This window comes from Mytilus californianus, unplaced genomic scaffold (assembly GCF_021869535.1).
Source record: "Mytilus californianus isolate M0D057914Y unplaced genomic scaffold, xbMytCali1.0.p SCAF_9, whole genome shotgun sequence".
Classification (NCBI taxonomy): Eukaryota; Metazoa; Mollusca; class Bivalvia; order Mytilida; family Mytilidae; genus Mytilus; species Mytilus californianus.
In genome coordinates this window covers 47073586-47098142 of record NW_026262745.1, presented here as the reverse complement: position 1 = coordinate 47098142, position 24557 = coordinate 47073586, and the positions used below count along the sequence as shown (strand labels likewise).

At 31.9% G+C, this 24557-nt stretch overlaps 1 protein-coding gene across 1 annotated transcript in view; it reads left to right on the top strand.

The window, feature by feature from the left end:
• Positions 1-13141, top strand: part of LOC127713931 (electron transfer flavoprotein-ubiquinone oxidoreductase, mitochondrial-like) — a 38681-nt gene extending 25540 nt beyond the window's left edge. Inside the window, exons 7-14 of the mRNA XM_052219887.1 lie at positions 1007-1084; positions 2395-2607; positions 5000-5071; positions 7312-7455; positions 7843-8017; positions 9104-9286; positions 10179-10400; positions 10984-13141. Coding sequence (XP_052075847.1) covers positions 1007-1084; positions 2395-2607; positions 5000-5071; positions 7312-7455; positions 7843-8017; positions 9104-9286; positions 10179-10400; positions 10984-11147 — 1251 coding nt within the window. The 3' untranslated portion in view covers positions 11148-13141. The remainder of the gene's footprint in view (positions 1-1006; positions 1085-2394; positions 2608-4999; positions 5072-7311; positions 7456-7842; positions 8018-9103; positions 9287-10178; positions 10401-10983) is intronic.
• The last annotated feature ends 11416 nt before the right edge of the window (positions 13142-24557 follow it).

Here is a 24557-nt window from a genome sequence, read left to right as displayed (position 1 = left end):
GTTATGCTGGTAGTGAGGTATGTATACCATGGTAATTATGTAGTACGTCTAGGTAATGTTGTACGATGGTTAGGACAGCAGGCAGAGGAACTTGGTGTAGAGATCTATCCTGGTTATGCTGCTAGTGAGGTATGTATACCATGGTTATTATGTGGTACGTCTGGGTAATGTTGTAGGATGGTTAGGACAGCAGGCAGAGGAATTTGGTGTAGAGATCTATCCTGGTTATGCTTCTAGTGAGGTATACACACAAAGTATTTATTTACAGATTGGTTCTTTAACACTGTTTTACTTTTTGTTGGAAGGATATGCTGATCCTTTGAATCTGTGTTAAAATTTTCAGTAAAGACAACTTGACTGAATTTAAAAATGCAAAAACTTTCAATTTATAGTCATCTTGAACCTTAAGCATTTGATATTCAACATATATATGTTCCTGGTTTCTTAAGATTCCTTATGTACTTTTTAGTTTCCTAAAAACAATAATAGGTAGTCATTCAATATAAAATCTTTAATGTGGCTCTTAACATGAAAACCCTACAAGTAAGAAATGAACAAAAACTATTAGAAAAGGGATGACACCATTGGAGAAAGCTATTTGAAGGTTAAAAAAAAAGTACTTCATTTTACAATGCTTTACATGCTTGGGTCCTTAAGATTCATTATTTGACATTACTGTGGATTCACATATTTTTGTGGGTACAAATTTTTGGTGGATTGAGGAAAAAATGGATTTTCCTGGATATATGATTTTGTGGGTTTAGCCAAAATTCTTAAAGCCTCTTGAAAATGTATACTTTGTTGAACATTAAAGTCATGGTTTATCTTTACCCACGGAATCAACAAAATTGGTATCCAGCAAATAATAATGAATCCACAATATTATCTAACTGTAGTATTACATTTACTTAAAAAAACATTCTGATAAAAGCAAGAACTTTTGAATTAATTATTATCTAGCTAGGTAAAATGTTTTTATCTACAGTGTTTTTTTTGTGTATTGCAGGTATTATTTCATGAAGATGGCAGTGTAAAAGGAATAGCAACAAACGATGTAGGAATATATAAAGATGGATCACCTAAGGTAAAGACATCTCATATGAAAGGAACTTTGAGCATATATGTTATTAAACTTACACTAGGTAATCTGTCCACCATATTTAAGACAAGAACATGATAATGACATACTCAGCTTCAATATTATTTAGCCATTCTTCTGTCTCATACATTTTCTTGCTGTGTTGAAGGCTTTGGGCTGTTTTCTGCTCTTTGGTTGGGTTGTTATCTCTTTGACACATTCTCTGTTTCCATTCTAATTTTATCTATCAATAGTAACAATCACATCTTCATGAAAATTTATTATAGACTTTTATTTAGGTAAGCAATAAAATTTAAATTATGTTCATGATGTTTTGTACCATTTTAACTTCTTGATAAACAAATACATGTATATCAGCAACTAGTAGCAACTGTGTCACGAAATTCAATACCAAGTTTTATCTGTATTGTGAAAGCTATTAAGTTATATATTGTCAGATATCATTATAAAACATAAAAATATAAAAAATACCGAACTCCAAGGAAAATTCAAAACGAAAAGTCCCTTATCAAATGGCAAAATCAAAAGCTCAATCACATCAAACGAATGGAAAACAACTGTCATATTCCTGACAATTTTCTATTGGAATGATATTGAGTCAGCTGCTTTGAGTGTAATGCACTCAAAGAAGAGATGAAATTAGATAAATATGATAAAGGTACCCATCTTTATACACAGTATACCATTTTCAATTTATTTATAATCAGTGCATGTGATGTATGTTTTGAAAGTGTGTGTAATTTTCTTTTATAATGTGTATTGAATTATATACTGTGAATGGGTCCTTTTATTAGGAATAACAAATTTTTATTTGATCTTAATAGTAAATGTTAGTCACATTTTCTCATTGTCTATTTGTCACAGCTTTTTGATATGAAGTACCAAGTTTTATCTGGATTAGCATTACAGTCTTATTGATTTTAAATTATCTGTTGCACATGTCTTTCCTAAGAGTGGAACATATGTATTTCCTTTGTCATGTAACTGACATGAAGAAAATTTTAGTCCAAAGTGCAAAAGTAGGTCTACAGTATTGAGCAGATGTTCAAATATGTTTTGCTTTTTCAAGACCAGAATACCAAGTTGAATATTATAATATAGTATATAGCTAACTAGGATAATATTCAATAGGAAGACCAAATCAGCCCTACATAAATACAGATTTTTTGCAATAATTCCATTAATTGTGCATTTGTAGACTGTAAAAAAATAATAACATTTTATTGTTATTTCATAAATAAATGCTCATAGGCAACATTAAGCTTTTCACTTTGAGTTTTAAACATATGTTTCAGGACACATTTGAAAGAGGAATGGAGCTTCATGCCAAAATAACAATATTTGGAGAAGGTTGCCATGGTGCATTAGCTAAACAATTATATAAGAAATTTGATTTGAGAAAGGATTGTGAACCACAGTCTTATGGTATAGGTTTAAAGGAATTATGGGAAATTGATCCGGAAAAGCACAGACCTGGAAGAGTTGAGCATACTATAGGATGGCCATTTGTAAGTATATAAAAACTCTGCCATCTTGCCACCAAAACTGACACTGGAACCTATTGTCTTCCAGTTGTCACATTGTCACATTATTGCTGTTTAAACTTGTTTGTCTCAAATGACCTTGCAGCACTTTCAAGCAGAAAGCTGTTTTAATACATTTGTTGAGATGAGAGGAGTATTGATTAATCTGTTATCAGACATATGAGTTCTTACAATATTTTTCATTGTCCTACTCAGAAAATTTATCCCCTTCCCATTTTATCGTCGAGCCTGCGACTTTTGTCGCAAAAAGCTCGACATAGGGATAGTGATCAGGCGGAGGCGGCGTTAGCTAACTTCTTAAAAGCTTTATATTTTAGAAGTTGGAAGACCTGGATGCTTCATACTTTGTATATAGATGCCTCATGTTACGAAGTTTCCATCTGTCACATGTCCATTGTCCTTGACCTCATTTTCATGGTTCAGTGACTACTTGAAAAAAAAGTTCAGATTTTTCTTAAACTATAAGCAATAGGTCAACTATATTTGTTGTATGGAAGAATTGTGAACTGTACATGCCTGCCTGGCATGGTTCATCTGACCTTGACCTCATTTTCATGGTTCATTGGTCAATGTTTAGTTTTCTTGGTTAATGTTAAGTTTATGTGACAGTTGTAATAAAGCTTTATATTTAGGTCTATCAACATAATATCAGTGATTAGTAAAGAAGGCGAGACATTTCAGTGTGTGCACTTTTGTCTTGGTTAAGTCTGTATCTTAGAATTTATAAGCAATAGGTCAACTATATTTAGTGTATTGAATGATTGTAAGGTGTACATGTATTTCTTGTTTGGTTTATATGACCTTGATCTCATTTTCTTGGATCATGTTAAGTTTATGTGATAGTTGTAGTAAAGCTTTATATTTAGGACTATCAACATAATATCAATGATTAGTAAAGAAGGCGAGACATTTCAGCGTGTGCACTCTTGTTATTATTTCAAAGTTATGTTCATGTCTCTGTCCATTGAGAATTTTTAATTTCATGTCTTGAATATTGAAAAAAATGTTTAACCATTCACAGGAATATAGGGTTAAATTGATAGAAATGGATGTTATAAATGCTTTCTATTTAAAGTTGGTTGACTACGTAAACAAAATAATTTAGTTTTGAAAATTTAATAATACTATTTTCATTGGCAGTGGTTAACTTTGTATGTTAAAAAACAAATGCATATGCTGTTTAACATGATGTGCACATATTTATGCCCCCGTCGTAGCAGTGCATCCCAAAATTGGTTTCCGTTCTCTAACTTGAGTTTGCCTCACAACCAAATGTTATGAAACTTATACACAATGCTTATTACCACAAAACACAGATCAAGTTTGAATTTTGGTGGCGTCATTTTAACCGTTCTAGAGTTATGCCCCTTCATAAATGGAAAAATTGCAAAATTTTTAGTTTCCGTTCTCTAACTTAAGTTTGCCTCAACTAAATGTTATGAAACTTATACACAATGCTTATTACCACAAAACACAGATCAAGTTTGAATTTTGGTGGGGTCACTTTAACCGTTCTAGAGTTATGCCCCTTTATAAATGGAAAAATTGCTAAATTTTTATTTTCTTCTAAATATCAAGTAATTTTTAAAATTGGAGTTATCTTCCTTTGTCCATGATTATAGTTGAATCAACTACAATCAAAGCTTTATACAATGCAATGTTTAATTTTGACTTCCACTGATAAAACACAGATCAAGTTGAATTTGGGTTGTGTCACTTTAACCATTATTGAGTTATGCCCCTTTATAAATCGAAAGATTGCAAAATTTTTAGTTTCCATTCTGTAACTTAAGTTTGCCCCAACCAAACATTATGAAACCTATACACAATATTCATTACCACAAAACTAAGATCAAGCACAAAATTTTTGTTTCCGTTTTCTAACTTTAGTTTGCCTCAACCAAATGGTATGAAACTTATACCGTACACAATGCTTATTACTACATAATACAGATTAAGTACGAAATTTTGTGGTGACACTTTTACCATTCTTGAGTTATGTCCCTTTATAAACATAAAAATTGCTGAATTTTTGTTTCCATTCTCTAACTTTAGTTTGTCTCAACATAATGTTATAAAACTTATACACAACCGTTCTAGAGTTATGCATGTTTACAAATAGAAAAATTGCTGAATTTTTAGTTTCTGTTCTCTACTTAAGTTAGCCTCAACCAGATGTTATGAGACTTACACACAATGCTTATTACCACAAAACTCAGATCAAGTTCAAATTTGGGTAGCGTCACTTTTACCGTTCTTCAGTTATGTCCCTTTATAACTATATGATATGCAAGCGGGGCATCATCTGTGTCCACATGTGGACACTATCCACATTTATTTATTTATTAAATTTCAGGACATTCATACGTATGGAGGTACATTCCTTTACCATTTAGATGAAGGACCTCTAGTCACATTAGGAATGGTGGTAAGTCATATATCATCACAATTGTTAGCTGCAAAACACTGAAATTTTGTTGTGACTGAATTAATTAGCCATTTTAAATGTTAAGTTTTCTGCCTAAGTTAGATTGATATAAACTACTTGCGATATATCAATGATATTTTCTATAAAGTTGCATTACTATCAGTACATATCAGTTTGACGACTATTTTAAGGCCCTGCCGCCTAGGTCATGGTCCAGTGACTTTCAATCAATTTACAATTTTCAATGTTAAGTTTTATGATTACGTTAGTTTGATAGGAACTACTTACAATAGACAATATTTTGTATAAAGTTACATTGATGTTTGTACATCTCACTTTGTCAACCGTTTTGAGGCCCTACCTACTAGTTGGTCCAGCGACTTTGAATTAATTAGCAATGTTGCTGTCCATCAGATTGTCTTTTTCTGAATTTTATGCCGACAGGCGAGATATATCTCTGTGTCAACAGTTTTATCCTTAATATTCATTGATATTTTTAAAATTAAATTCATTAGTTTCTGTCACATCTACACTATACAACTATTAATTTTTTTCTCATTCTCAAAAATGATAAGCAGATGTTGAACAAGCATAACAAATCTATAATTTGACTGTAGCTCAAAATTGTAACCTTCCTTTTTTCCCTACAATAAATAGGCTGTTGATAATTTTGAAGACCTGCTTGAATTTGAAAATGATAAGTGCTTTTCAACATTTATTTATGGAAAAGCCCTTAAAATTATGTTATATTACTTTGCTAGTATAAGATCACTATGATAATAGTCTCTTCTACTGTTTTGACAAGGTAGCAAGTATATCATATAAAATAAAAATTGAGAATGAAAATGGGGAATGTGTCAAAGAGACAACAACCCGACCATATACATATACATGCTACCTTGTCGAAACAGTAGACAGTCAGGGGCGTTACTTAAACAAGTTATTTTTTTTAGTTACTTACATAGGTAATTTTTGTTTTTATAAATTATAAAATTACTCAATAGAGTTATTTTAAAATTCAATAAAACATGGACTAAATGTAGTTTTCATGAACTTTTACATCATTTTATGTCATAAAAATAAGAATTTATTAAATTTGAGAGGAGTATAGAGCTAAAGGGTTACTTTAAATATAATGATATTACTTGAATAAGTCATTTTATACATCTTTGAAAGAATTAGTAATAACACTTATTTAAGGAACATATGTAATTGTTTTGGGTTACAAATTATAAATAACTTCAAGTCTTAATTAAATCACAAGTATCTATCTATTTATATCTGTCTACATTCAAGATTTTCAAGGAAAATTATATTTTAATAGTCCTGATCTATGAGAGACCAATCTTTGACCCAGAAGCGTCGATATGAAAGATAAGTGCGTCAGAAAGGCAATTAGTGTTTCAGAAGGATTAGATTTAATATTTCAAGGGAAAAATAACCAGATTACTGTGAAAATTTGTTAAAGCTAGTAAAATCTGTGTAATTGGACACCTATAAAAATAATATTTATTAATGGTACTTATATAAGTAATATTAAAAATAGCCTCGTTTTCAACATTACTTGTATAGGTAATTTTAAAAGTTACTTGTTTAAGTAATGCCCCTGACTGGTAGAAGAGATGATAATATTTTCAAAATTTTAAAATCTTTTATTAATGTTACAGCTTGCAGTGGTTTAATAAAAATAGAAATATTTCAATAGAGAGTAATGAAATTAAGAGTATATTGTGATGAAATGGTAGGACCTTATCTCAGTTTCTCGATTTAAAAAAAAAATAAACATGGAATTGGCCATTTCTACTGATATCAGATTGTTAATTCTCAATTCTTTGACAAAATTTAACCAAACTTGCACAGATTCTTCTAACAATGTCTAAGGGTAATGAAGTTGTGAATTTCGATCTGAATGATTTTTTGGGTATTCACTACAGGCTATTTCTGCTTATGGCTGTTCCATAAAAAAACAAACATGGGACCCAGATGGCAACATGAATTTAACACTTATGGACAGATAAGAAATTTTAATTTGTTTTAAATTGCTTCTATGGGAGTAACCCTATTTTCAAAGTTCCCCTGGGTACCATGTTTGAATTAATGGGAACATCCCTCATATTATTTGGACGGCGTGAAGCAATCACCAATCAATCAATTATTATTTGGACACCACAGACAACACACATCTTCCATAGAAGACTCAACCATTTTTAGCTATATTAATATTATTTATGTTATTACAGGTTGGCCTTGATTACCAGAATCCATACATAAGTCCATTTAAAGAATTCCAAAGGTACAAACACCATCCATGTATTGCACAAACACTAAGAGGAGGAAAGAGAATAGGCTATGGTGCTAGGGCTCTAAATGAAGGAGGATTTCAGGTAATGTTGAGACAGAGATTTGAGAGTTTTTACTTATTGCAAAATATTAATATCTTGATTCAAAGATCAAATATAAGGAAAAAAGGAAAATTTTATTGTAAAGGCAATTCATAAAATTTTTATTTTATCAAATAACCTTATTTCAAATTCTTATAGACGACTTTCAACTCAAGATTGGTCTATTGCACCTGTTCAAAAAATGAAGTGAAATATTAACTGTAAATAATGTGTCTATGCAAAAAATATAAATGAAACTAAGCAGATGATCCATCCTGAATTTTATTTAAAAATTTTTTAATAAGAAGCTCGGTCTACATCAAAAGAAAAGTATAAAAAAATCATTGATCAAAACTATTGAATGACACTATTCATCCTTTATTTTTGCAGTCACTCCCCAAGCTGACATTCCCAGGAGGAATATTGGCAGGATGTAGTCCAGGATTTATGAATGTTCCAAAAATCAAAGGCACACACAATGCAATGAAAAGTGGAATGGTGGCTGCAGAAGCTGTTTTTGAAACATTAAATAATGAAAGTTTAACATCAAATTCACCAACAGCAGGTAATTTGAATGCATTGTTATTTGTTTACCCTTTGTTAACATTATATTATATGTTAATCTAATGGTCATGTATGGTTTGTTAGTGTGAAAAGATTACATCTGATATTAAGGGCATACACTTGTATGCATTATCAAAAAACATGTATGCAAAGATGAATATACCTTCATGACATACTTTTGTTTCATTTTGGTCTGTTTGAGGTAGAACAAAAATTTTCATATTTCAATAAGTCGCTGAAAAAAGAGCAAAACTTTCAAACCTAAAAGAGACTTTTTCACCTGCTTTCTTGCCAATACAAATGCATGCAGAAAAAATTATGCTTTTTTTTTTTACAATTATGACAAAACTTTCTTGAAGCAGTACTTAATTGATTACAAATAAAAAAAAAAAACGGAGGCCAACAGACTTTATTAGCCGAAAACCTCACATTTTAATGCTATAAATAGCATTACTGATTTTGGGGCAAAATATTATGTTGTATTGATAATACAACATTAGCATATAGCATTCCCTTCTTTTACAACAACATACAAATCTCTTGACATTTATTGAATATATTTGGTGACAAAAAAGTAACTAGATGTTTATTTTAATCCAGCTTTGTCTCCTGCAGATGATTTTACTGGGTTCTATAACCATTATCTCTGCTACTTCTTTCAAATTCACACAACTGATCTGATGGCATCTGTGTGTTTTCAGGGATGCATATAGCAATGCCTTGAAAACAACTCTTTAAACTATGATGACTTTTTTTCTTCCTCTGCTACTGTATCATATGTCCTTAAGGTTGAATCTAAATTTAATATATAGAATTTACTTGAAAGACAGTTAATGATAATTGGCTGTTTTCTGCGGTCTTGAATTGTAAAAAAACAGGGGAAAATAGTCTAGATCTTTAATGAAATATGCAAATTTTGAGAGAGGATGCAATTCATGTGTCAGAATTTTCAAATTTTAAATATACATGAAACTGATAAATGTATAAAGAAAATAATTAAGATGGTAGTCCCATATAGCTAAATGAATGCTCAGTTTAACAGTGTCCACATTCTTTACTGGTATTTTTTTTTATTTTAATTCAACAGGTCTGGATCCAGAAGTGTATGAACAAAAGATTAGAGACAGCTGGGTATGGAAGGAACTGTATTCAGTACGGAACGTCCGACCATCATTCAACACAAAGTTAGGACTTTATGGAGGAGTGCTGTATACTGGCCTGTTCTATGTTCTCGGCAGAGGAAAGGAACCATGGACATTGTCTCATGGAGGTATTCTATTCATTCGTTTGATTTTGTGTCATTAAACAAATGCTGAGGTTGATTTTTGGAAACAGAGGCAACAGTCTTAACACAATATTTTAGTTTTTCATGATACTTGATTATGTTAAATCAATAAATCATAATCTATCCCAAACCTTTTATTATATATAATGGTTTTATAAAAATAAGAAGATGTGGTATGATTGCCAATGAGACAACTCTCCACAAGAGACCAAAATGACACAGAAATTAGCAACTATAGGTTATTGTACGACCTTCAACAATGAGTTAAACCCATACCGCATAGTAAGCTATGAAAGGCCCCAAAATGACAAATGTAAAACAATTCAAACAAGAAAACTAACGGCCTGATTTATGTACAAAATAATGAACGAAAAACAAATATGATACACAGCAACAAACAACAACCACTGAATTATAGGCTCCTGACTTGGGACAGGCACATACAGAATGTGGCGGGGTTAAACTAGTTTGTTCATTTTTAAAATTTTATGTTGATGGCAGATATCTTATAGTCATTGCTAACTATAATCATACTTTTTTTAGACTTGAGGTGATCAAGAACTTGACATATATCGTATAGACATCTGTCTACTGTTGAAAACTGTATGGTTACCTGATACATATCTTGGGTTTTGTCGCCATGACTAAGTCGAAAAAGCGTGACTTAAGCATAGTTTTTTCTGCGGCGTTGGTAGTGGTGGCGGCAACAATGTATAAGTATGTGAATAGATCAGTTTATGGGGAACGACTTAAGGTGAGACATATCTCTGTATCAACAGTTTATTTGTTGTTGGTTTGCTATCTCGTTGACATATACTCCACTTTTATTCATGTTAAATACTATTAAATACAAGTCTTGCTTTATACTGTGTTTCAGGTGCTGATTATACTAAACTGAAGCCAGCAGCAGAATGTAAGCCAATAGATTATCCTAAGCCGGACGGTCAACTTAGTTTTGATTTGTTGGAGTCTGTAGCTTTAACAGGAACAAACCATGACCATGATCAACCTGCCCATCTAACACTACTTAATGATGATATACCTGTCAATCATAATCTAGCAGTGTATGATGGACCAGAACAAAGATTCTGTCCAGCAGGTATGTACATATTATTTGTGAAAACCTAATAAATAAGTCAGTTTAAATAAAATATTGCAAATTGCAAAATTCTCTTTGTTTCATGAATTAGACATGGATTGACTATAAAATAAATAATTAGCTTACCCAAGCTACTTAAAAGAAATTAGTTGTGATAGGTTACATTTCAAAATTCCTATCCTTAATTGACAAGGGGACATTGAAATTTATGCCACTCTACCTTTAATGATCCCTTGCCTCTTTTAATTCACAAAAACAACTGGGTTCTTGCAGACTGAATTTATAATCTTACTTGCAAACAGGCAGATAACAGTGGACTACTCCATATGATATTTCAGAACTCAAATAAAACAGACTTTATTTTTGAAATGAGGGAAACAAATTGGAATCTTTTTTTTCAATTTAAAAAAAAAATATGACAACTTAGAATTTTCTTGGACTGTTTTTTATAGCAGCAAATATATCATATATTAGTTTTATTTAAAGGTCAAATGAATTCAGATCTGGAAAACATTGTGGAAAATCACCTTAAACATTCATATCAAACCATAGATGAAACAACATTTATTATTTTCATTTGCAGGTGTATATGAATATGTAGAAACAGAAGATGGAAATGGGAAAAGACTACAAATAAATGCTCAGAACTGTATACATTGTAAAACTTGTGATATCAAGGACCCTAGTCAGAACATTAACTGGGTATGTCCTCAGGGGGGTGAGGGCCCAGCATATAATGGCATGTGATATAGCAGCATTAGTTTGATATATTGTGATGATCTGAGGAGTAAATGAGAACTATATTTGTTCAATCTTTGAAAGATTTGTTTTGTAAAAATTTTAATCATTATTCATTAAAAAAAGCATTTATGACCAGCAAGGAGCAGTGTAAAAGAAACTTTTATACAAAATCTGTTATGCTTTAATCTTTTGAATTTTTGTCATGGAGTGTTTGTGGGTGTTGACATGGGCATGGTATATGTAGTTAAGGGGTTTAATATGTGATTTAATTTCTGTTTATTCAAGTAAACTAAAACAGAGTTTTATTTTTCTGCTTAAAAGCTCGTTAATTCAACAATTAGCAAGTTAGTTTAAACAAATTGTTTACATTGTGTACAATAATAAGCAGTTAAGTGTTAACATTGTGTACAATAATAAGCAGTAAAGTGTTAACATTGTGTACAATAATAAGAAGTAAAGCGTTAACATTGTGAACAATGATAAGAAGTAAAGTGTTAACATTGTGTACAATAATAAGCAGAAAGGACAAGTTACTAGATTAGAAATATTTTTGGAACAAGTGCTGATACTGGACCATACACATGATACAATTAGTTGAAAACAGTCTCAGAGAAAGCACTGAAAATATTTGCATTTCAGTCAAAAGATTCATGTTAAGCAGTCAACTTTTGTTTTTTAATTTAATTAAAAGCTCAAGTTTAATGTTTAAAGAATATATTGAATGACCTTAATTCTGAAGGCCACAAACTGACTTGAATATATAAGGGATGGTTAAAGATTTATAAATGTATGTTTATATGCAGAATACCATATAGTTTCGTGCAAAATTGTTTTTTGGATTGATAGTTGTGGAAATTACTGTAAAGTTTTGTTAATTATTGTTATCATTTTTTTATGGATTTTAATGGTTGTTAAGACCACAGAAGTTTTTATGAAACAAAATGTATGTGTATTTGTAAAACCACAGAAGTTTTTGTGTTATGCCAAGTCCAAAACAAAAGTATAGTAATAAAAGAATTTTGACAGTAAGTTTCATTGTCAGCTATTATAAAATGGCTGTGTTAGTTATATATATATGTGTGTAAATGTTAGAGGTGTATATACTTGTTGAAGAATTTTGTTTATGTCGAACAAAATAAAATTGGAGTGTCTGTCAGTCTTTAACATATCAGTTTGTTTTGTTTCTTTGTCACAAGTGATGAAATGATTAGGTATTGTAATGAATGAAAACTGTTTCTGCAATAGGTTGACAGTTATCTGAATTAGAAGAATAATAATGTCTGTTAAAGAAGATTCATGTAATTAATATTCAATGTCACATAAGGCTATCAAGTATTTTTTCTGACTTTTTGTTGATGAAAGTGTTTATGCTAATTACAAAAAAAATTTAAAAAAAATGTCAGTTGTTGACACATAATTTACCAAGGAGTGATTCTGGTAGATTTAATGAATGAAGTCACCTCGATTTGTCATACGTTTGCCTGAGACCTATGATTACCTTATCTTTTATCAACAATATTGATTTTAATTCTTTCCAATTTTTATGAGCTCTGTTGAACTGTCTTGTTGTATGAAGGTAGACAGTTAACACCTATAGCCTATTTTGCTGTAGTACAGAAATACAAAAGTCAAACAATTTAATATTCTAAACACTGAGGAGAATTTAGATTTCACAAAGTAAATTTGGAATCCCATTTTATTTGAGAAAGGCTTCTGAACTTAACTTTGAAGTTTCATTGATGAAAATTTGGTATGTTGTTTTAATGATGTGAATGTTTCTACTACTGAAATATATTTATATAAGGAAAACTTCTGAAGGAGCTTTTTTATTGTGTGGCTGGTATGAAAATGAACTTATGGATTTATTGAGTCTACCTCAATTATTTATTGAATTAATTTTGATTTGACAGAATTGATTTATTGTAATTCAATTTTATGTTTCAGTTGCTACATTTTGTATGGTATCTGAGCATGGAGTTAATAAACTATGCATATTTTTATTGTTTCTTTTGTATTTACTTTCCACCGAATCAAATATTCATTCCGCTTTTGTCTCTCATCAGAATATATTTACTATGAAACTTGACTAAAACATTTCATATCAGTCATGAAAAAATTTTATGTGAATAAAGAAAAATATTTGCAAGCTATTCTATTTTAATTGATCCTTAATAATTTTCTGGCACCGTAAAAAGGAGGGAAAAAACTCCAAGGGGCAATAGAAAATCAGAGGTCCAATAAAGATACTACATCATGGCAAAAAAAACTAGAAATCAATAAAAGGATGTACAACAATTACAACACATTACATGGAAACCTAAAGACTGAGCAACAGGAGACCACCAAAAACTGTGGATAAAGTGATTGCTTTTCAGGTATTATACCTAATTTTCGGTATTCATCTGAACTACATTTTGACCTTATATTTGTAAAACTTCACTTGTAAATCAGGATTGTAATTTTTTTTGCTTTACACACAAGCTCCTCTTAATCCAGAATGGTTTTCAGACTCAGGACAGGAATAATTAATAATGTTTGACTTTAAAACAAAGATAAGATTAATATCTCGCTTAACACACTTCTTGATTATGCACATGTATTGGTAACTTTTATGTAACACATACACAGCACATTTGATGAGTAAAATGTACCAAATGTGTCTTGATGATGAGTGAGTTTGGCACTCATATTGATATGACTGCCATGCAATGCATGTATGCTGCACATAATATATCAGATTTATGTCCTTATAATAAATAAAGACGAGTAAAAATGTTCTTCATATGGATGTTGAACTTAATTTTGAGAATTGAACGTAGTTCTTAGTTGTAGGTATGAATGGTAAACTAAATATCACTTATTCAAAAGAAAGGTTGTTGTAGTTCCCCTCAATTCTTCTGATTCATAATAACTTTTGTTATTGATTTGAGATGAGGAAAATCATTCTGATTATTTGAGAAATGGAGGTTAACATATGAAAACACTCTTAGCCGGTCTGGCCATTGGTCAGTTTTAGATGTTGCTATAACTTGTCAACTGCTCTCTATAAACTGATTTGATCTTCTCATCTGGAGCTAGTGAACTGATGAAAATAGCAGTTGCATTTCACGAATGAACAATTCGGATAGATCTGATTGTGCCAGCATTTAATATGTTGTTGATACTTATTTATAACAGAAAATTACCTGTGATTTTAGATGGGAATATGGCATTTCAAAAAAAATTATGTGTCATGACTGTGATATACAATCGAAGAAAAAAAATCAGTGAAAGAAAAATGAGTTCTCCAAAATTACCGCTCAGTCAATCTCATGCAGCATGGGTATGGTCAAAAAAGTATTTTTTTGTTGATAGTGGTTTAAAAAACATTATATCAGCACACATTGTCTTTGTTTCTGCAAGATAAAGTCTGTTCCAATTTATACTATTAAGGTAATCAAAAGACACGCCACATAGATAAACATTTGTAAAAAGTTCTAAAGAACCCTGTGACTTGTTTGCGACGGCTGCTATCAGTGTAAAAGTGTAATTTGACTGCCACCACTTTTTCTGTTTATCAGTAAAAAAATGTATAAACAAAATATCTAATTGTTGATTATAAAGAAGCTTTTGTTCAAGATGTGTAAAATTGCACGCCGCTCAAACCAATGCTAGCGGCCGTCCTAAACTTGCAGTGATGTGAGAGTTTTTTGCTCTGTGTTTAAGGCCTCACTGTGACTTTGAGACGAAGAACAGCAATAAAGGCGTTGTTCCTGTGCTTTTTGTGTTTTTTGCTGTGCATATACTGATTTTGTGTCATGGATGGATACCTATTATCCTTTCTTTTCTATTGACAACATTATTCAAGTTTAAACATGCATATTTAACCAATCTTGTTATGTAAAAATAAAAAAAAAGTAGTCAGTGGCTATTTTGCCAGCTCTGATACAAAATTGATTAAATCTAAATTAGTCTTTTGAATACTGTAAAATGGTGTGCATTATCAACATGAAAGGATTAAAATATTATCATTTCTATTTTATAATATAAATAATATACACAATACATAAAATACATAAAATACATACAACATTTTAAAACATTGTCAAGTAAAAAACATATTGAACCTATAAAAAGAAGTTACAATAATAATGCTGAATTGTTTTGTAAGAATGAATTTTTATCAAAACAGGAATTTAATTTCAATTTGTAAAAGTCACTTAAACTAGGTTCAAAAATATATATATAACCTAGTTGCTACCTTTAACACCACTCAAAGATTGAAATTAGCAGTAAAACTTAATCAGAATGTATCACAATTGAACATTTGATGTATCACAATTGAGAATGTAATGCATCACAATTCAAAATGTAATGTACCTTAAAATTTTGCATAAAAGTTATTTAAAGTTTACATTTATAATAAAACTTCTTTGACTTAGTTGTGTTTTATAATTGGACACCCAAAAAATGTTGCCATTCTAGGCGTGAGCTGCACATTTCCCGTGGTTCCTTAAAGTCCGCATCCTCATCACACATTTTGCAAATGTACATTGGATTCTTCTGATTCCAAGTGGATATTTAGGGCAGATCTCCATGCATCTGAGTCACAGTACTTCTTAATTGAATCAATGTTGATTAAATGACCCAAAACAAGCTAAGGAGACAACTTCTGGTTTATTTTCAACAAGGTTTTTTGTAATCAAGAAATCTCCACTTACAGCTTAAGCAGCAATCTCACTCTAACAAAACAGTCTCTATTTCCTCTGAACTCTTCTTTTGAAAGGGTAAACACTTACTTCTGCGCAAACGTTTTTTCTTGCTTTTTTGTTTGGCAACCCAAAAAATAACAAAAATACCGAACTCCAAGGAAAATTCAAAACGGAAAGTTCCTTATCATATGGCAAAATCAAAAGCTCAAACACATCAAAGGAATGGAAAACAACTGTCATATTCCGGATTTGGTATAGGCATTTCCTTATGTAGAAAATGGTGGAGTAGACCTGATTTTATAGCTAGCTAAACCTCTCACTTGTATTACAGTCGCATAGAATTCGATTATATTAACAATGAATGAGTAAAACACACATTCCCTTTGGCCTTCTACACTTTTTAATTGCTGGTGGAAGTTAAATATCTGTTATACCAGGTACACACACAATCTAGTAGATTTTTATCTTTCTAAATGACATCTCGCTCTTGTTGTGTGTTGTTTGAATCCAGACCGACATCAGAACTTTCTAACATTTCCTCCCCATCTGGTACATCATTATTTATAGTTGTAGCTAAGTATTCTGTAGCAATTTGATTGTCACACAAATGTGTACCATTTTTTTCTTTTTTTTAGTTCCTGTACTGCTTGAACCTTTATTAAAGTATGAAATAACTGACTTTGGGGATTCTGTACACAACTTGCTTTACAAAGTTTGATATTCATTTTCTGTTTTGCAGTAAAAGAAGGCGAACTACACCAAAGGGACATTCAAACTCATAAATCAAAAATAAACTGACAACGATATGGCAAAAATACGAAAAAAAAAAGACCAAAAGACAAACAACAGTTTACAAAAGCAATATAGAAAACTAAACACCGAGCAACACCAACCCACCAAAATCTCGGGGTGATCTCATGTGCTCTGGAAGGGTAAGCAGATCCTGCTCGACATGTGTCACTCGTGATTTATTTTATTGTAGTTAATAAGACCAAAAAAGTAACTGTACTTACTTTCTTATTAGTATATACATGATTTTTTGTACATGTACATGTACATAGAACAGTCATTGCCCAAGGACATTTTGAGAACACTAATTTACTGAAATTTTGTATTAGTATGTACATTTTAAAGGTTTAGATGCTGTAAATATTAGCAATATTTTCCCCCCAGAAATCTGTACAAAAAACTATACCTGATTACTTTAAAAATAAAGCTACACCTGTTATTTCTTATACTTACTCCAAGTCTATTGCATTCACAATTTTTAACCACAAGAGGATTTTAGAGGCCTTTAACCTCAAAGATATGAAATCCAAGCCTCCGGATTGCTCATGTGCATCGTCGCAATACAATTTTAGTCCAGCTGGTCATGTTATTACTGGCGACCTTGGCATCGTTACCAATGAACAACTAAGAGAGTTGTTAGCCAAGGGACCAAAATATAGAATTCCCCAGCCCATCAACTGGAAAAGAACTTCAGGTTACTGATGGATGCAGTTGATGACTATGCAAGAAAATGGGTAAAGCGCGAACCAGAAGAACCAGAAGTGGACACATTGTCTGAATGGATCAAAGCTATTCGATCATGCATTCAGAAGCGGATTCAAAAACTACGATGTATTATGAGCACAAGAGTTCCTAACCCTTTCACGAATCCGGATGTTGTGGATGCTTTATCCTCTTTGCATGACAAATATGTCGTTGTTCCAGCAGATAAAGCCTCCAATAATATTGTCTTCATATGTAAAAACCATTATTTGCAATGTCTCACAACAGAGCTTGGAATAAATAGAACTACTGGTAATCCTACATATTCTTTAACATCAATTACCAAGGACGAAATTTTACAAAATCACAAATCTGTCCTTCTTTCTTTTGGTATCAACATCAAAGAAAACGAAGAAAATTTACCATCATTATACTGGATACCAAAACTTCACAAAACTCCATATAAAGAACGATACATAGCTGGGTCATCAAAATGTTCGACTAAACATCTTTCTAAAGTACTGAATACTATTCTTTCTTCAGTTAAAGATGGGCTTCAAAAATATTGTGATGAGATATATTCTACCAGTGGTGTTAACCAGATGTGGATTCTCAAAAATTCGAAAGATCTACTGCTTAATCTTCGATCACAATCTTTGCAATTTTGCAGCAACATAAAGACTTTTGATTTTTCTACGCTTTACACTACTATTCCCCATGCTCAGTTGAAAGATCGGCTTCACCATCTCATTAAACAGAGCTTTTTCTATAAAAATGGGAATCGTAGATACAAATTTCTTGTTTTGGGTTACAATAATTCATATTTTGTGAAGAACCACACTGAATCTACCAGAAAATATACTGAAGATGATATTATCAAAATGTTGGACTTTTTGATCGACAATATATTTGTTGAGTTTGGAGGATTTATATTTCAACAGACAGTCGGTATTCCAATGGGTACTAATTGTGCACCCCTACTGGCCGATTTTGTTTTTGTACTCGTTTGAAGCAGAATTCATTCAGAACCTTCTAAAAGACAAAAAGAAAAAGCACCTTGCGAAATTCTTTAATTTTACTTTCCGATATATTGATGATGTCCTATCATTGAATAACCCATATTTCAGCCAATACTTACATCTCATATATCCCAGTGAACTTGAAATTAGGGATACTACTGATACTAGAAGGACTGCTTCATACCTTGATCTTTTTCTCAATATTGACACATATGGACGACTTCACACGAAAATCTATGATAAACGGGACGATTTCAACTTCACGATTATCAATTTCCCATTTCTCAGCAGTAACATATCCTCTGCCCCTTCGTATGGTGTTTACATATCTCAGTTGATACGTAATGCTCGTGCATGTTCACACTATACGGACTTCATATACAGGAGTGTGCTCCTAACGCAGAAACTGCTCCAACAAAGTTATGAGGACGGCCAGATTAAAAATGACACTCCGTAAATTTCACGGACACCATCACGAATTGGTCGATCCATACGATGTGTCTTTGTCCAAACTAACTAAGGACATTTTTACCACGTGTTAGATTGTGGTTTGATATTACGTCGTCTGATCTTTTAATTATCGAACGTGACTTATTCCCGATTGTGACTGTTTTGCTGAGTGTGAATTCGCATTGCTATAAGACGTGTCACGGTACCTTTCTATCCAAAATTCATGTATTTAGTTTTGATGTTATATTTGTTATTCTCATCGGATTTTGTCTAATGTCTTATCGTTTGTAGTTGTAAATCTTATTTTTGTCTGTTGTATTCGTGTGTTATGGTAAAGATTATTAATAACCCAGTTCGTTAATTAGATTTTAGTTTGGGTCAACTAAATTTATACGATATATTTGGTTTACAGTTTGATTTAGAAGAAACACCGACATAGCTAGATAATACTATTAATTATCTTATTACTACCACATTTTATATTAATTAGTATTGTAATTTTCATTGTTATTGATAAATGTTATATGAGTATTATAAACCAAATCTTGAATTCTATCCTAATTCTATCCTATTTTGGTGAAATTTCAGAAATTCAAATGTGACGTCACCTTTTTTTAGCGTTGATCTCTTTGGCTAACTCGGCTGTGAATTTTTATGTGCTGGTTTATGTTGTTTTATGTATCCGTTTTTATTCTGTAGTTAGTCACCACTTCGGTGTTATCATGTATATCTATCATATAGTCATTTTTATAAATTTACTGTTTGCAAAATATGAATTATTCTAAATACTAAGCATTTTCTTATACCAGACATATAACCTTAGCCGTATTTGGCACAACTTTTTGGAACTTTTGGTCCTCAATGCTCTTCAACTTTGTACTGTATTCATGTCATGTAATGATGTCATTTTAGTGTTAATTATAACATTGCTATAAAAAGACGAGGTTTGGCTGGCCACAAAACCAGGTTCAACCCACCATTTTTTTCTTAAAATGTCCTGTACCAAGTCAGGAAAATGGCCATTGTTATATTATAGTTCGTTTCTGTGTGTGTTACATTTTAATGTTGTGTTTCTGTTGTGTCGTAGTTCTCCTCTTATATTTGATGTGTTTCCCTCAGTTTTAGTTTGTAACCCGGATTTGTTTTTTTCTCAATCGATTTATGAATTTCGAACAGCGGTATACTACTGTTGCCTTTATTTAAGTAGATATCAAAATTTCAATAGAGCCGGCAAAATAGCAAAGCAGTGCATTTACAGAAAATGAATAAATCAAGGGGGGTCGCCACACTATTCCGTCACCCCATTAAATCGACACCCCATTGATCCGACACCTCTTTAGTCTGATAACCCAATAGTCCGACACAATTCGTAATTGGAAATCTACTTCATATAATCGACAGAACTGGTATTTGAACTATAGCTTTTGCTATCTTTTTCGGACTTTAAAGAAATGGAAAAAACAGCACTTCACCTCAAGTGTTCTGTTCTTATTTCACTAATTTAATTTTAAATATTGGTGGCCATAAACATGATATAGACAACCTAGAATGGTGTTCTTCTTCAAATAATGGCTTCCCGTTTACATATTAGCTCCCCTTTGAAAACATTAATTAGATAAGAAGTTTTAGTTGAGTAACCGTTATTACTTTTTATCGCTGGAGTTATACCAGAAAAACGTGCCCGTCTCATTCACTGAAGCCATATTCACACATAAAAACGTGTTAACAGCAAAGTTTAATCGGTTCCTTTATTTTCTTACTGCGTTCCCTTTAACCTGTATCTCAGTGATACTGTATCCTGAGCCATTTAAGTAATTTTTAGATACTCCGATGTCGGACTAATGGAATTGGAATTTCGGACCAATGGAGTATCGAACTTTTTGGGTGCCGGACAATGGGGTGTCGGACCAATGGGGTGTCGGACTATTGGGGTTTCGGACAAATGGGGTGTCGGACTATTGGGGTTTCGGACAAATGGGGTTTCGGACAACTTGGTGTTGGACTAATGGGGTATCGGAATATCGGGGCTGCATAAATGATATTTCATGTCAACACAAAAGTGCTGATTACTGGGCAGGTGATACCAACGGGAACGAAACACGGTAAAATAAAAATAAAATAATTCAAACTTTTGCACTAGATGATGTGTTTTGATAACTAAGAAAGTTCTGTCCATGATTCGTAAAATTTCACGAAGGTTTGACAAAGTAATGGCTGTATAAATAACCACAGAAACAAATGTCGACGACACCGACGGAATCTAGGATCACTCTCCTGCAGGAGGGACAAAATCGTTTAAATATTTTTTTAATGCACACATGAAAAACATAAAAATCCATTTTAAATATTAATTAATATAAAATAAAACAAAAAGAGTATAGATTTAATGAAATTATTCAGTTGAATCAAAATCATTAGTTATCTAAATACAGTTTGTACTATATTGGACAACAGTTTGGCTTGGAATTTTATTAGAAAAAAATAAATATAAAATTAAGGAGATGTGGTATATCTGCCAATGAGACATCTATATACCAGAGACCAAAAACGAGGACGTAAAAAGTTATAGGTCATCCTACGGTCTTCAACAATAAGCAAAACCCATACCATATAGTAAGTTATAAAATGCCACGTGAAGACAGAATATGCAATGCTACAAATAATAAATAAAAACTAATATGACAGGAAGCAACCAGCGATAACAACTGAATAACAGGTTCCATACTTTATACAAGAACACAAATTATGTGGCGGGTTTGTTACAACACGTTTGTTGGCTTTAAACCTTCCCATAAACTGGGGTCGTGGTGTAACAGCACAGCATAAAAGCAAATTATAAAAATCAGTTGGAAAGGGTTCAATTCATTAGATAGAAACGAAGACAAAAAAAAACAAAAAACAAAAAAAAAAAAACAAAAAAACAAAAATATAACACTAGGACAAAATCCGATCTTAGACTACTAGCAGTCACTGCAAGCTATCTCGAAATCAATTTCAACTTATACAATAAACATATTATTCCAGACTAAGGTATCAATCAGTTAACGTCCAACATATTTAGTGTCAATACTTCATTAATATAAGTATCGATAGGATGAATGCCATCGGCGTCATAACTGTATAACAATATATTATTATTAATTTTGAAATTATAAATTTCTCCCACCTTAGGACCTATATACCAACTTCACCTGCATATGGGATATACATTTCCTAACTTATTTGGTATTCAAGAGCTTGAAGCTGCTACACAGACTTTATAAAACGTCACCAGAAACTCAGCAGAAAGTTGATGAACCAGGGATATGTCAAAGAACGTCTCGTCCTTTTTCAGAAAAAAAAAAAATCATCAGAAGATACCAAGACCTTGTTGATAAATATTCCGTATCAACTTCACAAATAATACATGATGGTCTTGAAGTATATATTATAGGAACTGGTCACGTTGTTTGTCATCTTAATTACGTGTTATAGTGTTCTTTTTATTTGTCTATGTATATATCTTTAACCTTTACTATTTAGTCCATTTTCGGTAATATCCTTTTTTGGCGTGGCTCGGTATTTATACATCCAACCATTGTGTTATTGTGATATGGTCATTTTTTATACGACCGCAAAAATTAAAAAATTTTTGGTCGTATATTGGTATCACGTTGTCGTCGTCGTCGTCGTCAGCGTCGTCCGAAATCAGATGGTTTCCGGATAATAACTTTAGTATAAGTGAATAGAAATCAATAAAATTTTAACACAAGGTTTATAATCACAAAAGGAAGTTTGGGATTGATTTTGGGGGTTTTTGTCCCAAAGGTTTAGGAATTAGGGTCCAAAAAAGGGCCCAAATAAGCATTTTTGCAGTTTCCAGACAGTAACTTAAGTGTATGAATCTCTCTGAAATTATACCACAAGTTTCCATACAACAAAGGGATGGTTATGGGGGCTATTGCTCAAACCATTTAGCAATTAGGGGCAAAAAAGGGGGAAAAACAAGGGTTTTTATGGTTAAAGGACAATTTAGACAATTCAAAAGCAGTTTAAGGGAGGTAATCCAATCCATTTAAAGAATACTGTTGTATATATGTTTGATTACCTCCCTTACACTGCTTGTAAATTATGTATTAAGAAATGTTGATTGTCTTGAGATGATTAGCTGTAAATTTATTTTTAGAAGTTACTATTAATTAATATTAATTTTAACCATGACTGTATGTCATTTCATATTTTGATATTTTATGATGTATTTAAATGAGTAGTTATGGTTGCAAACTCCATTAAAAATTTGAATTGAAATTATTTTTGGAATAAGGAAAAGGGGGAGTTGAAAAAAAAATTTTTGGGGGGAGGGGGGTAAATAAGAATTTGTGGGGGGCTACCATTTTTCTCATTTCAGATTTCAGAAATTAAAAAGAAAATTTCTTCAAATATTTTTTTTTTGGGGGGGGGGTTTAATATTCAACAGCATAGTGTATTGCACAAAAGCAAAAAAAAAAAACGGGTAATTTTTTTTGGGGAGGGGGGGGGGCAATTCGCAACAGCATAGTGTTTGCACAAAAGCAAAAAATTGAATATAATTTTAAATCATATAACCAATTTTAAGTTCTTTGACTATACTTATTCTGTGTCAGAAACCTATCATGTGTCAAATATTTAATTACAATCCAAATTAAAACCTGCATCAAGCGCGAATAATGTGTCCATTTTGGCCGCAACTTTTCAGGGTTGTACATCTGTGGTCGTATCCAGCTGCGCTCAGCGAAGCAATTTATTGTATACTTGTCTTTCATTTTTGCTTTATATGTGCTTAGTCTATAGAGTGCCTATATACCATTTTGTATTTCTTTGTTTACATAGTTGTTTGTTTTATAGTGATTAAGATTGTAACACAATGTTGACTGCTGTACCCCAGTTTTTGACATTTTTACCTATTATGTCTGTTTGTTTTGCTTACAGATTGTTGTCAATATAATGGAATTATATGCGACTGTCATACAAAAAATTAAAATAACAAAAATACCGAAGTCCAAGGAAAATTAAAATCGGAAAGTCCCTTATAAAATGGCAAAATCAAAAGCTCAAGCACATCAAACGAATGGAAAACAACTGTCATATTCCTGACTTGGTACAGTCATTTCCTTATGTAGAACATGGTGGATTTTATAGCTAGCTAAACCTCTCACTTGTATGATAGTCGCATAAAATTCCTAAGAAACCAGAATAATGAATAAAGCGCGAGACAGATAAACCAACACGTGTGGACAATTTATCTGAAAGGATACCGACCGTGCGAGGGCTGAACAGCCAGTCAAGGTCGTTAAACACTTCCAGTAGTTGAAAGGATCAAAGTTTTTCGCCGTGATGCATTCAGAAACGCATTAACGATTCTATTGTATAAAAAGAATGAACCACCAATTATTGTAAAGTAAGTTGATATTCGCGTAATGCAACATGGTCTGCTTACTGTTCTTTTCCCTCAGACTCTCAACAGAATAACTACTTCTGTGAGAGTTGGTACTTGATTTTTACATGATGGGGGAACTAGCCGTTGATAATGCCTATGATGGTGTATGGCATTGCAGTCGATGTAAAGGCAGGCCGGGCATTGATGCCGATGTTGAGGCAGGCCGGGATCGACTGACACCTATAAGTTTCAAAATTCAAACTTTTTAATAAAATAAATAAAAACAAAAAGAATACAAAACAGTTAAAAACAACAATAAAGTAAAACAAATATTTTCAATTATTACCCTAATACAAAACAATAAATATTT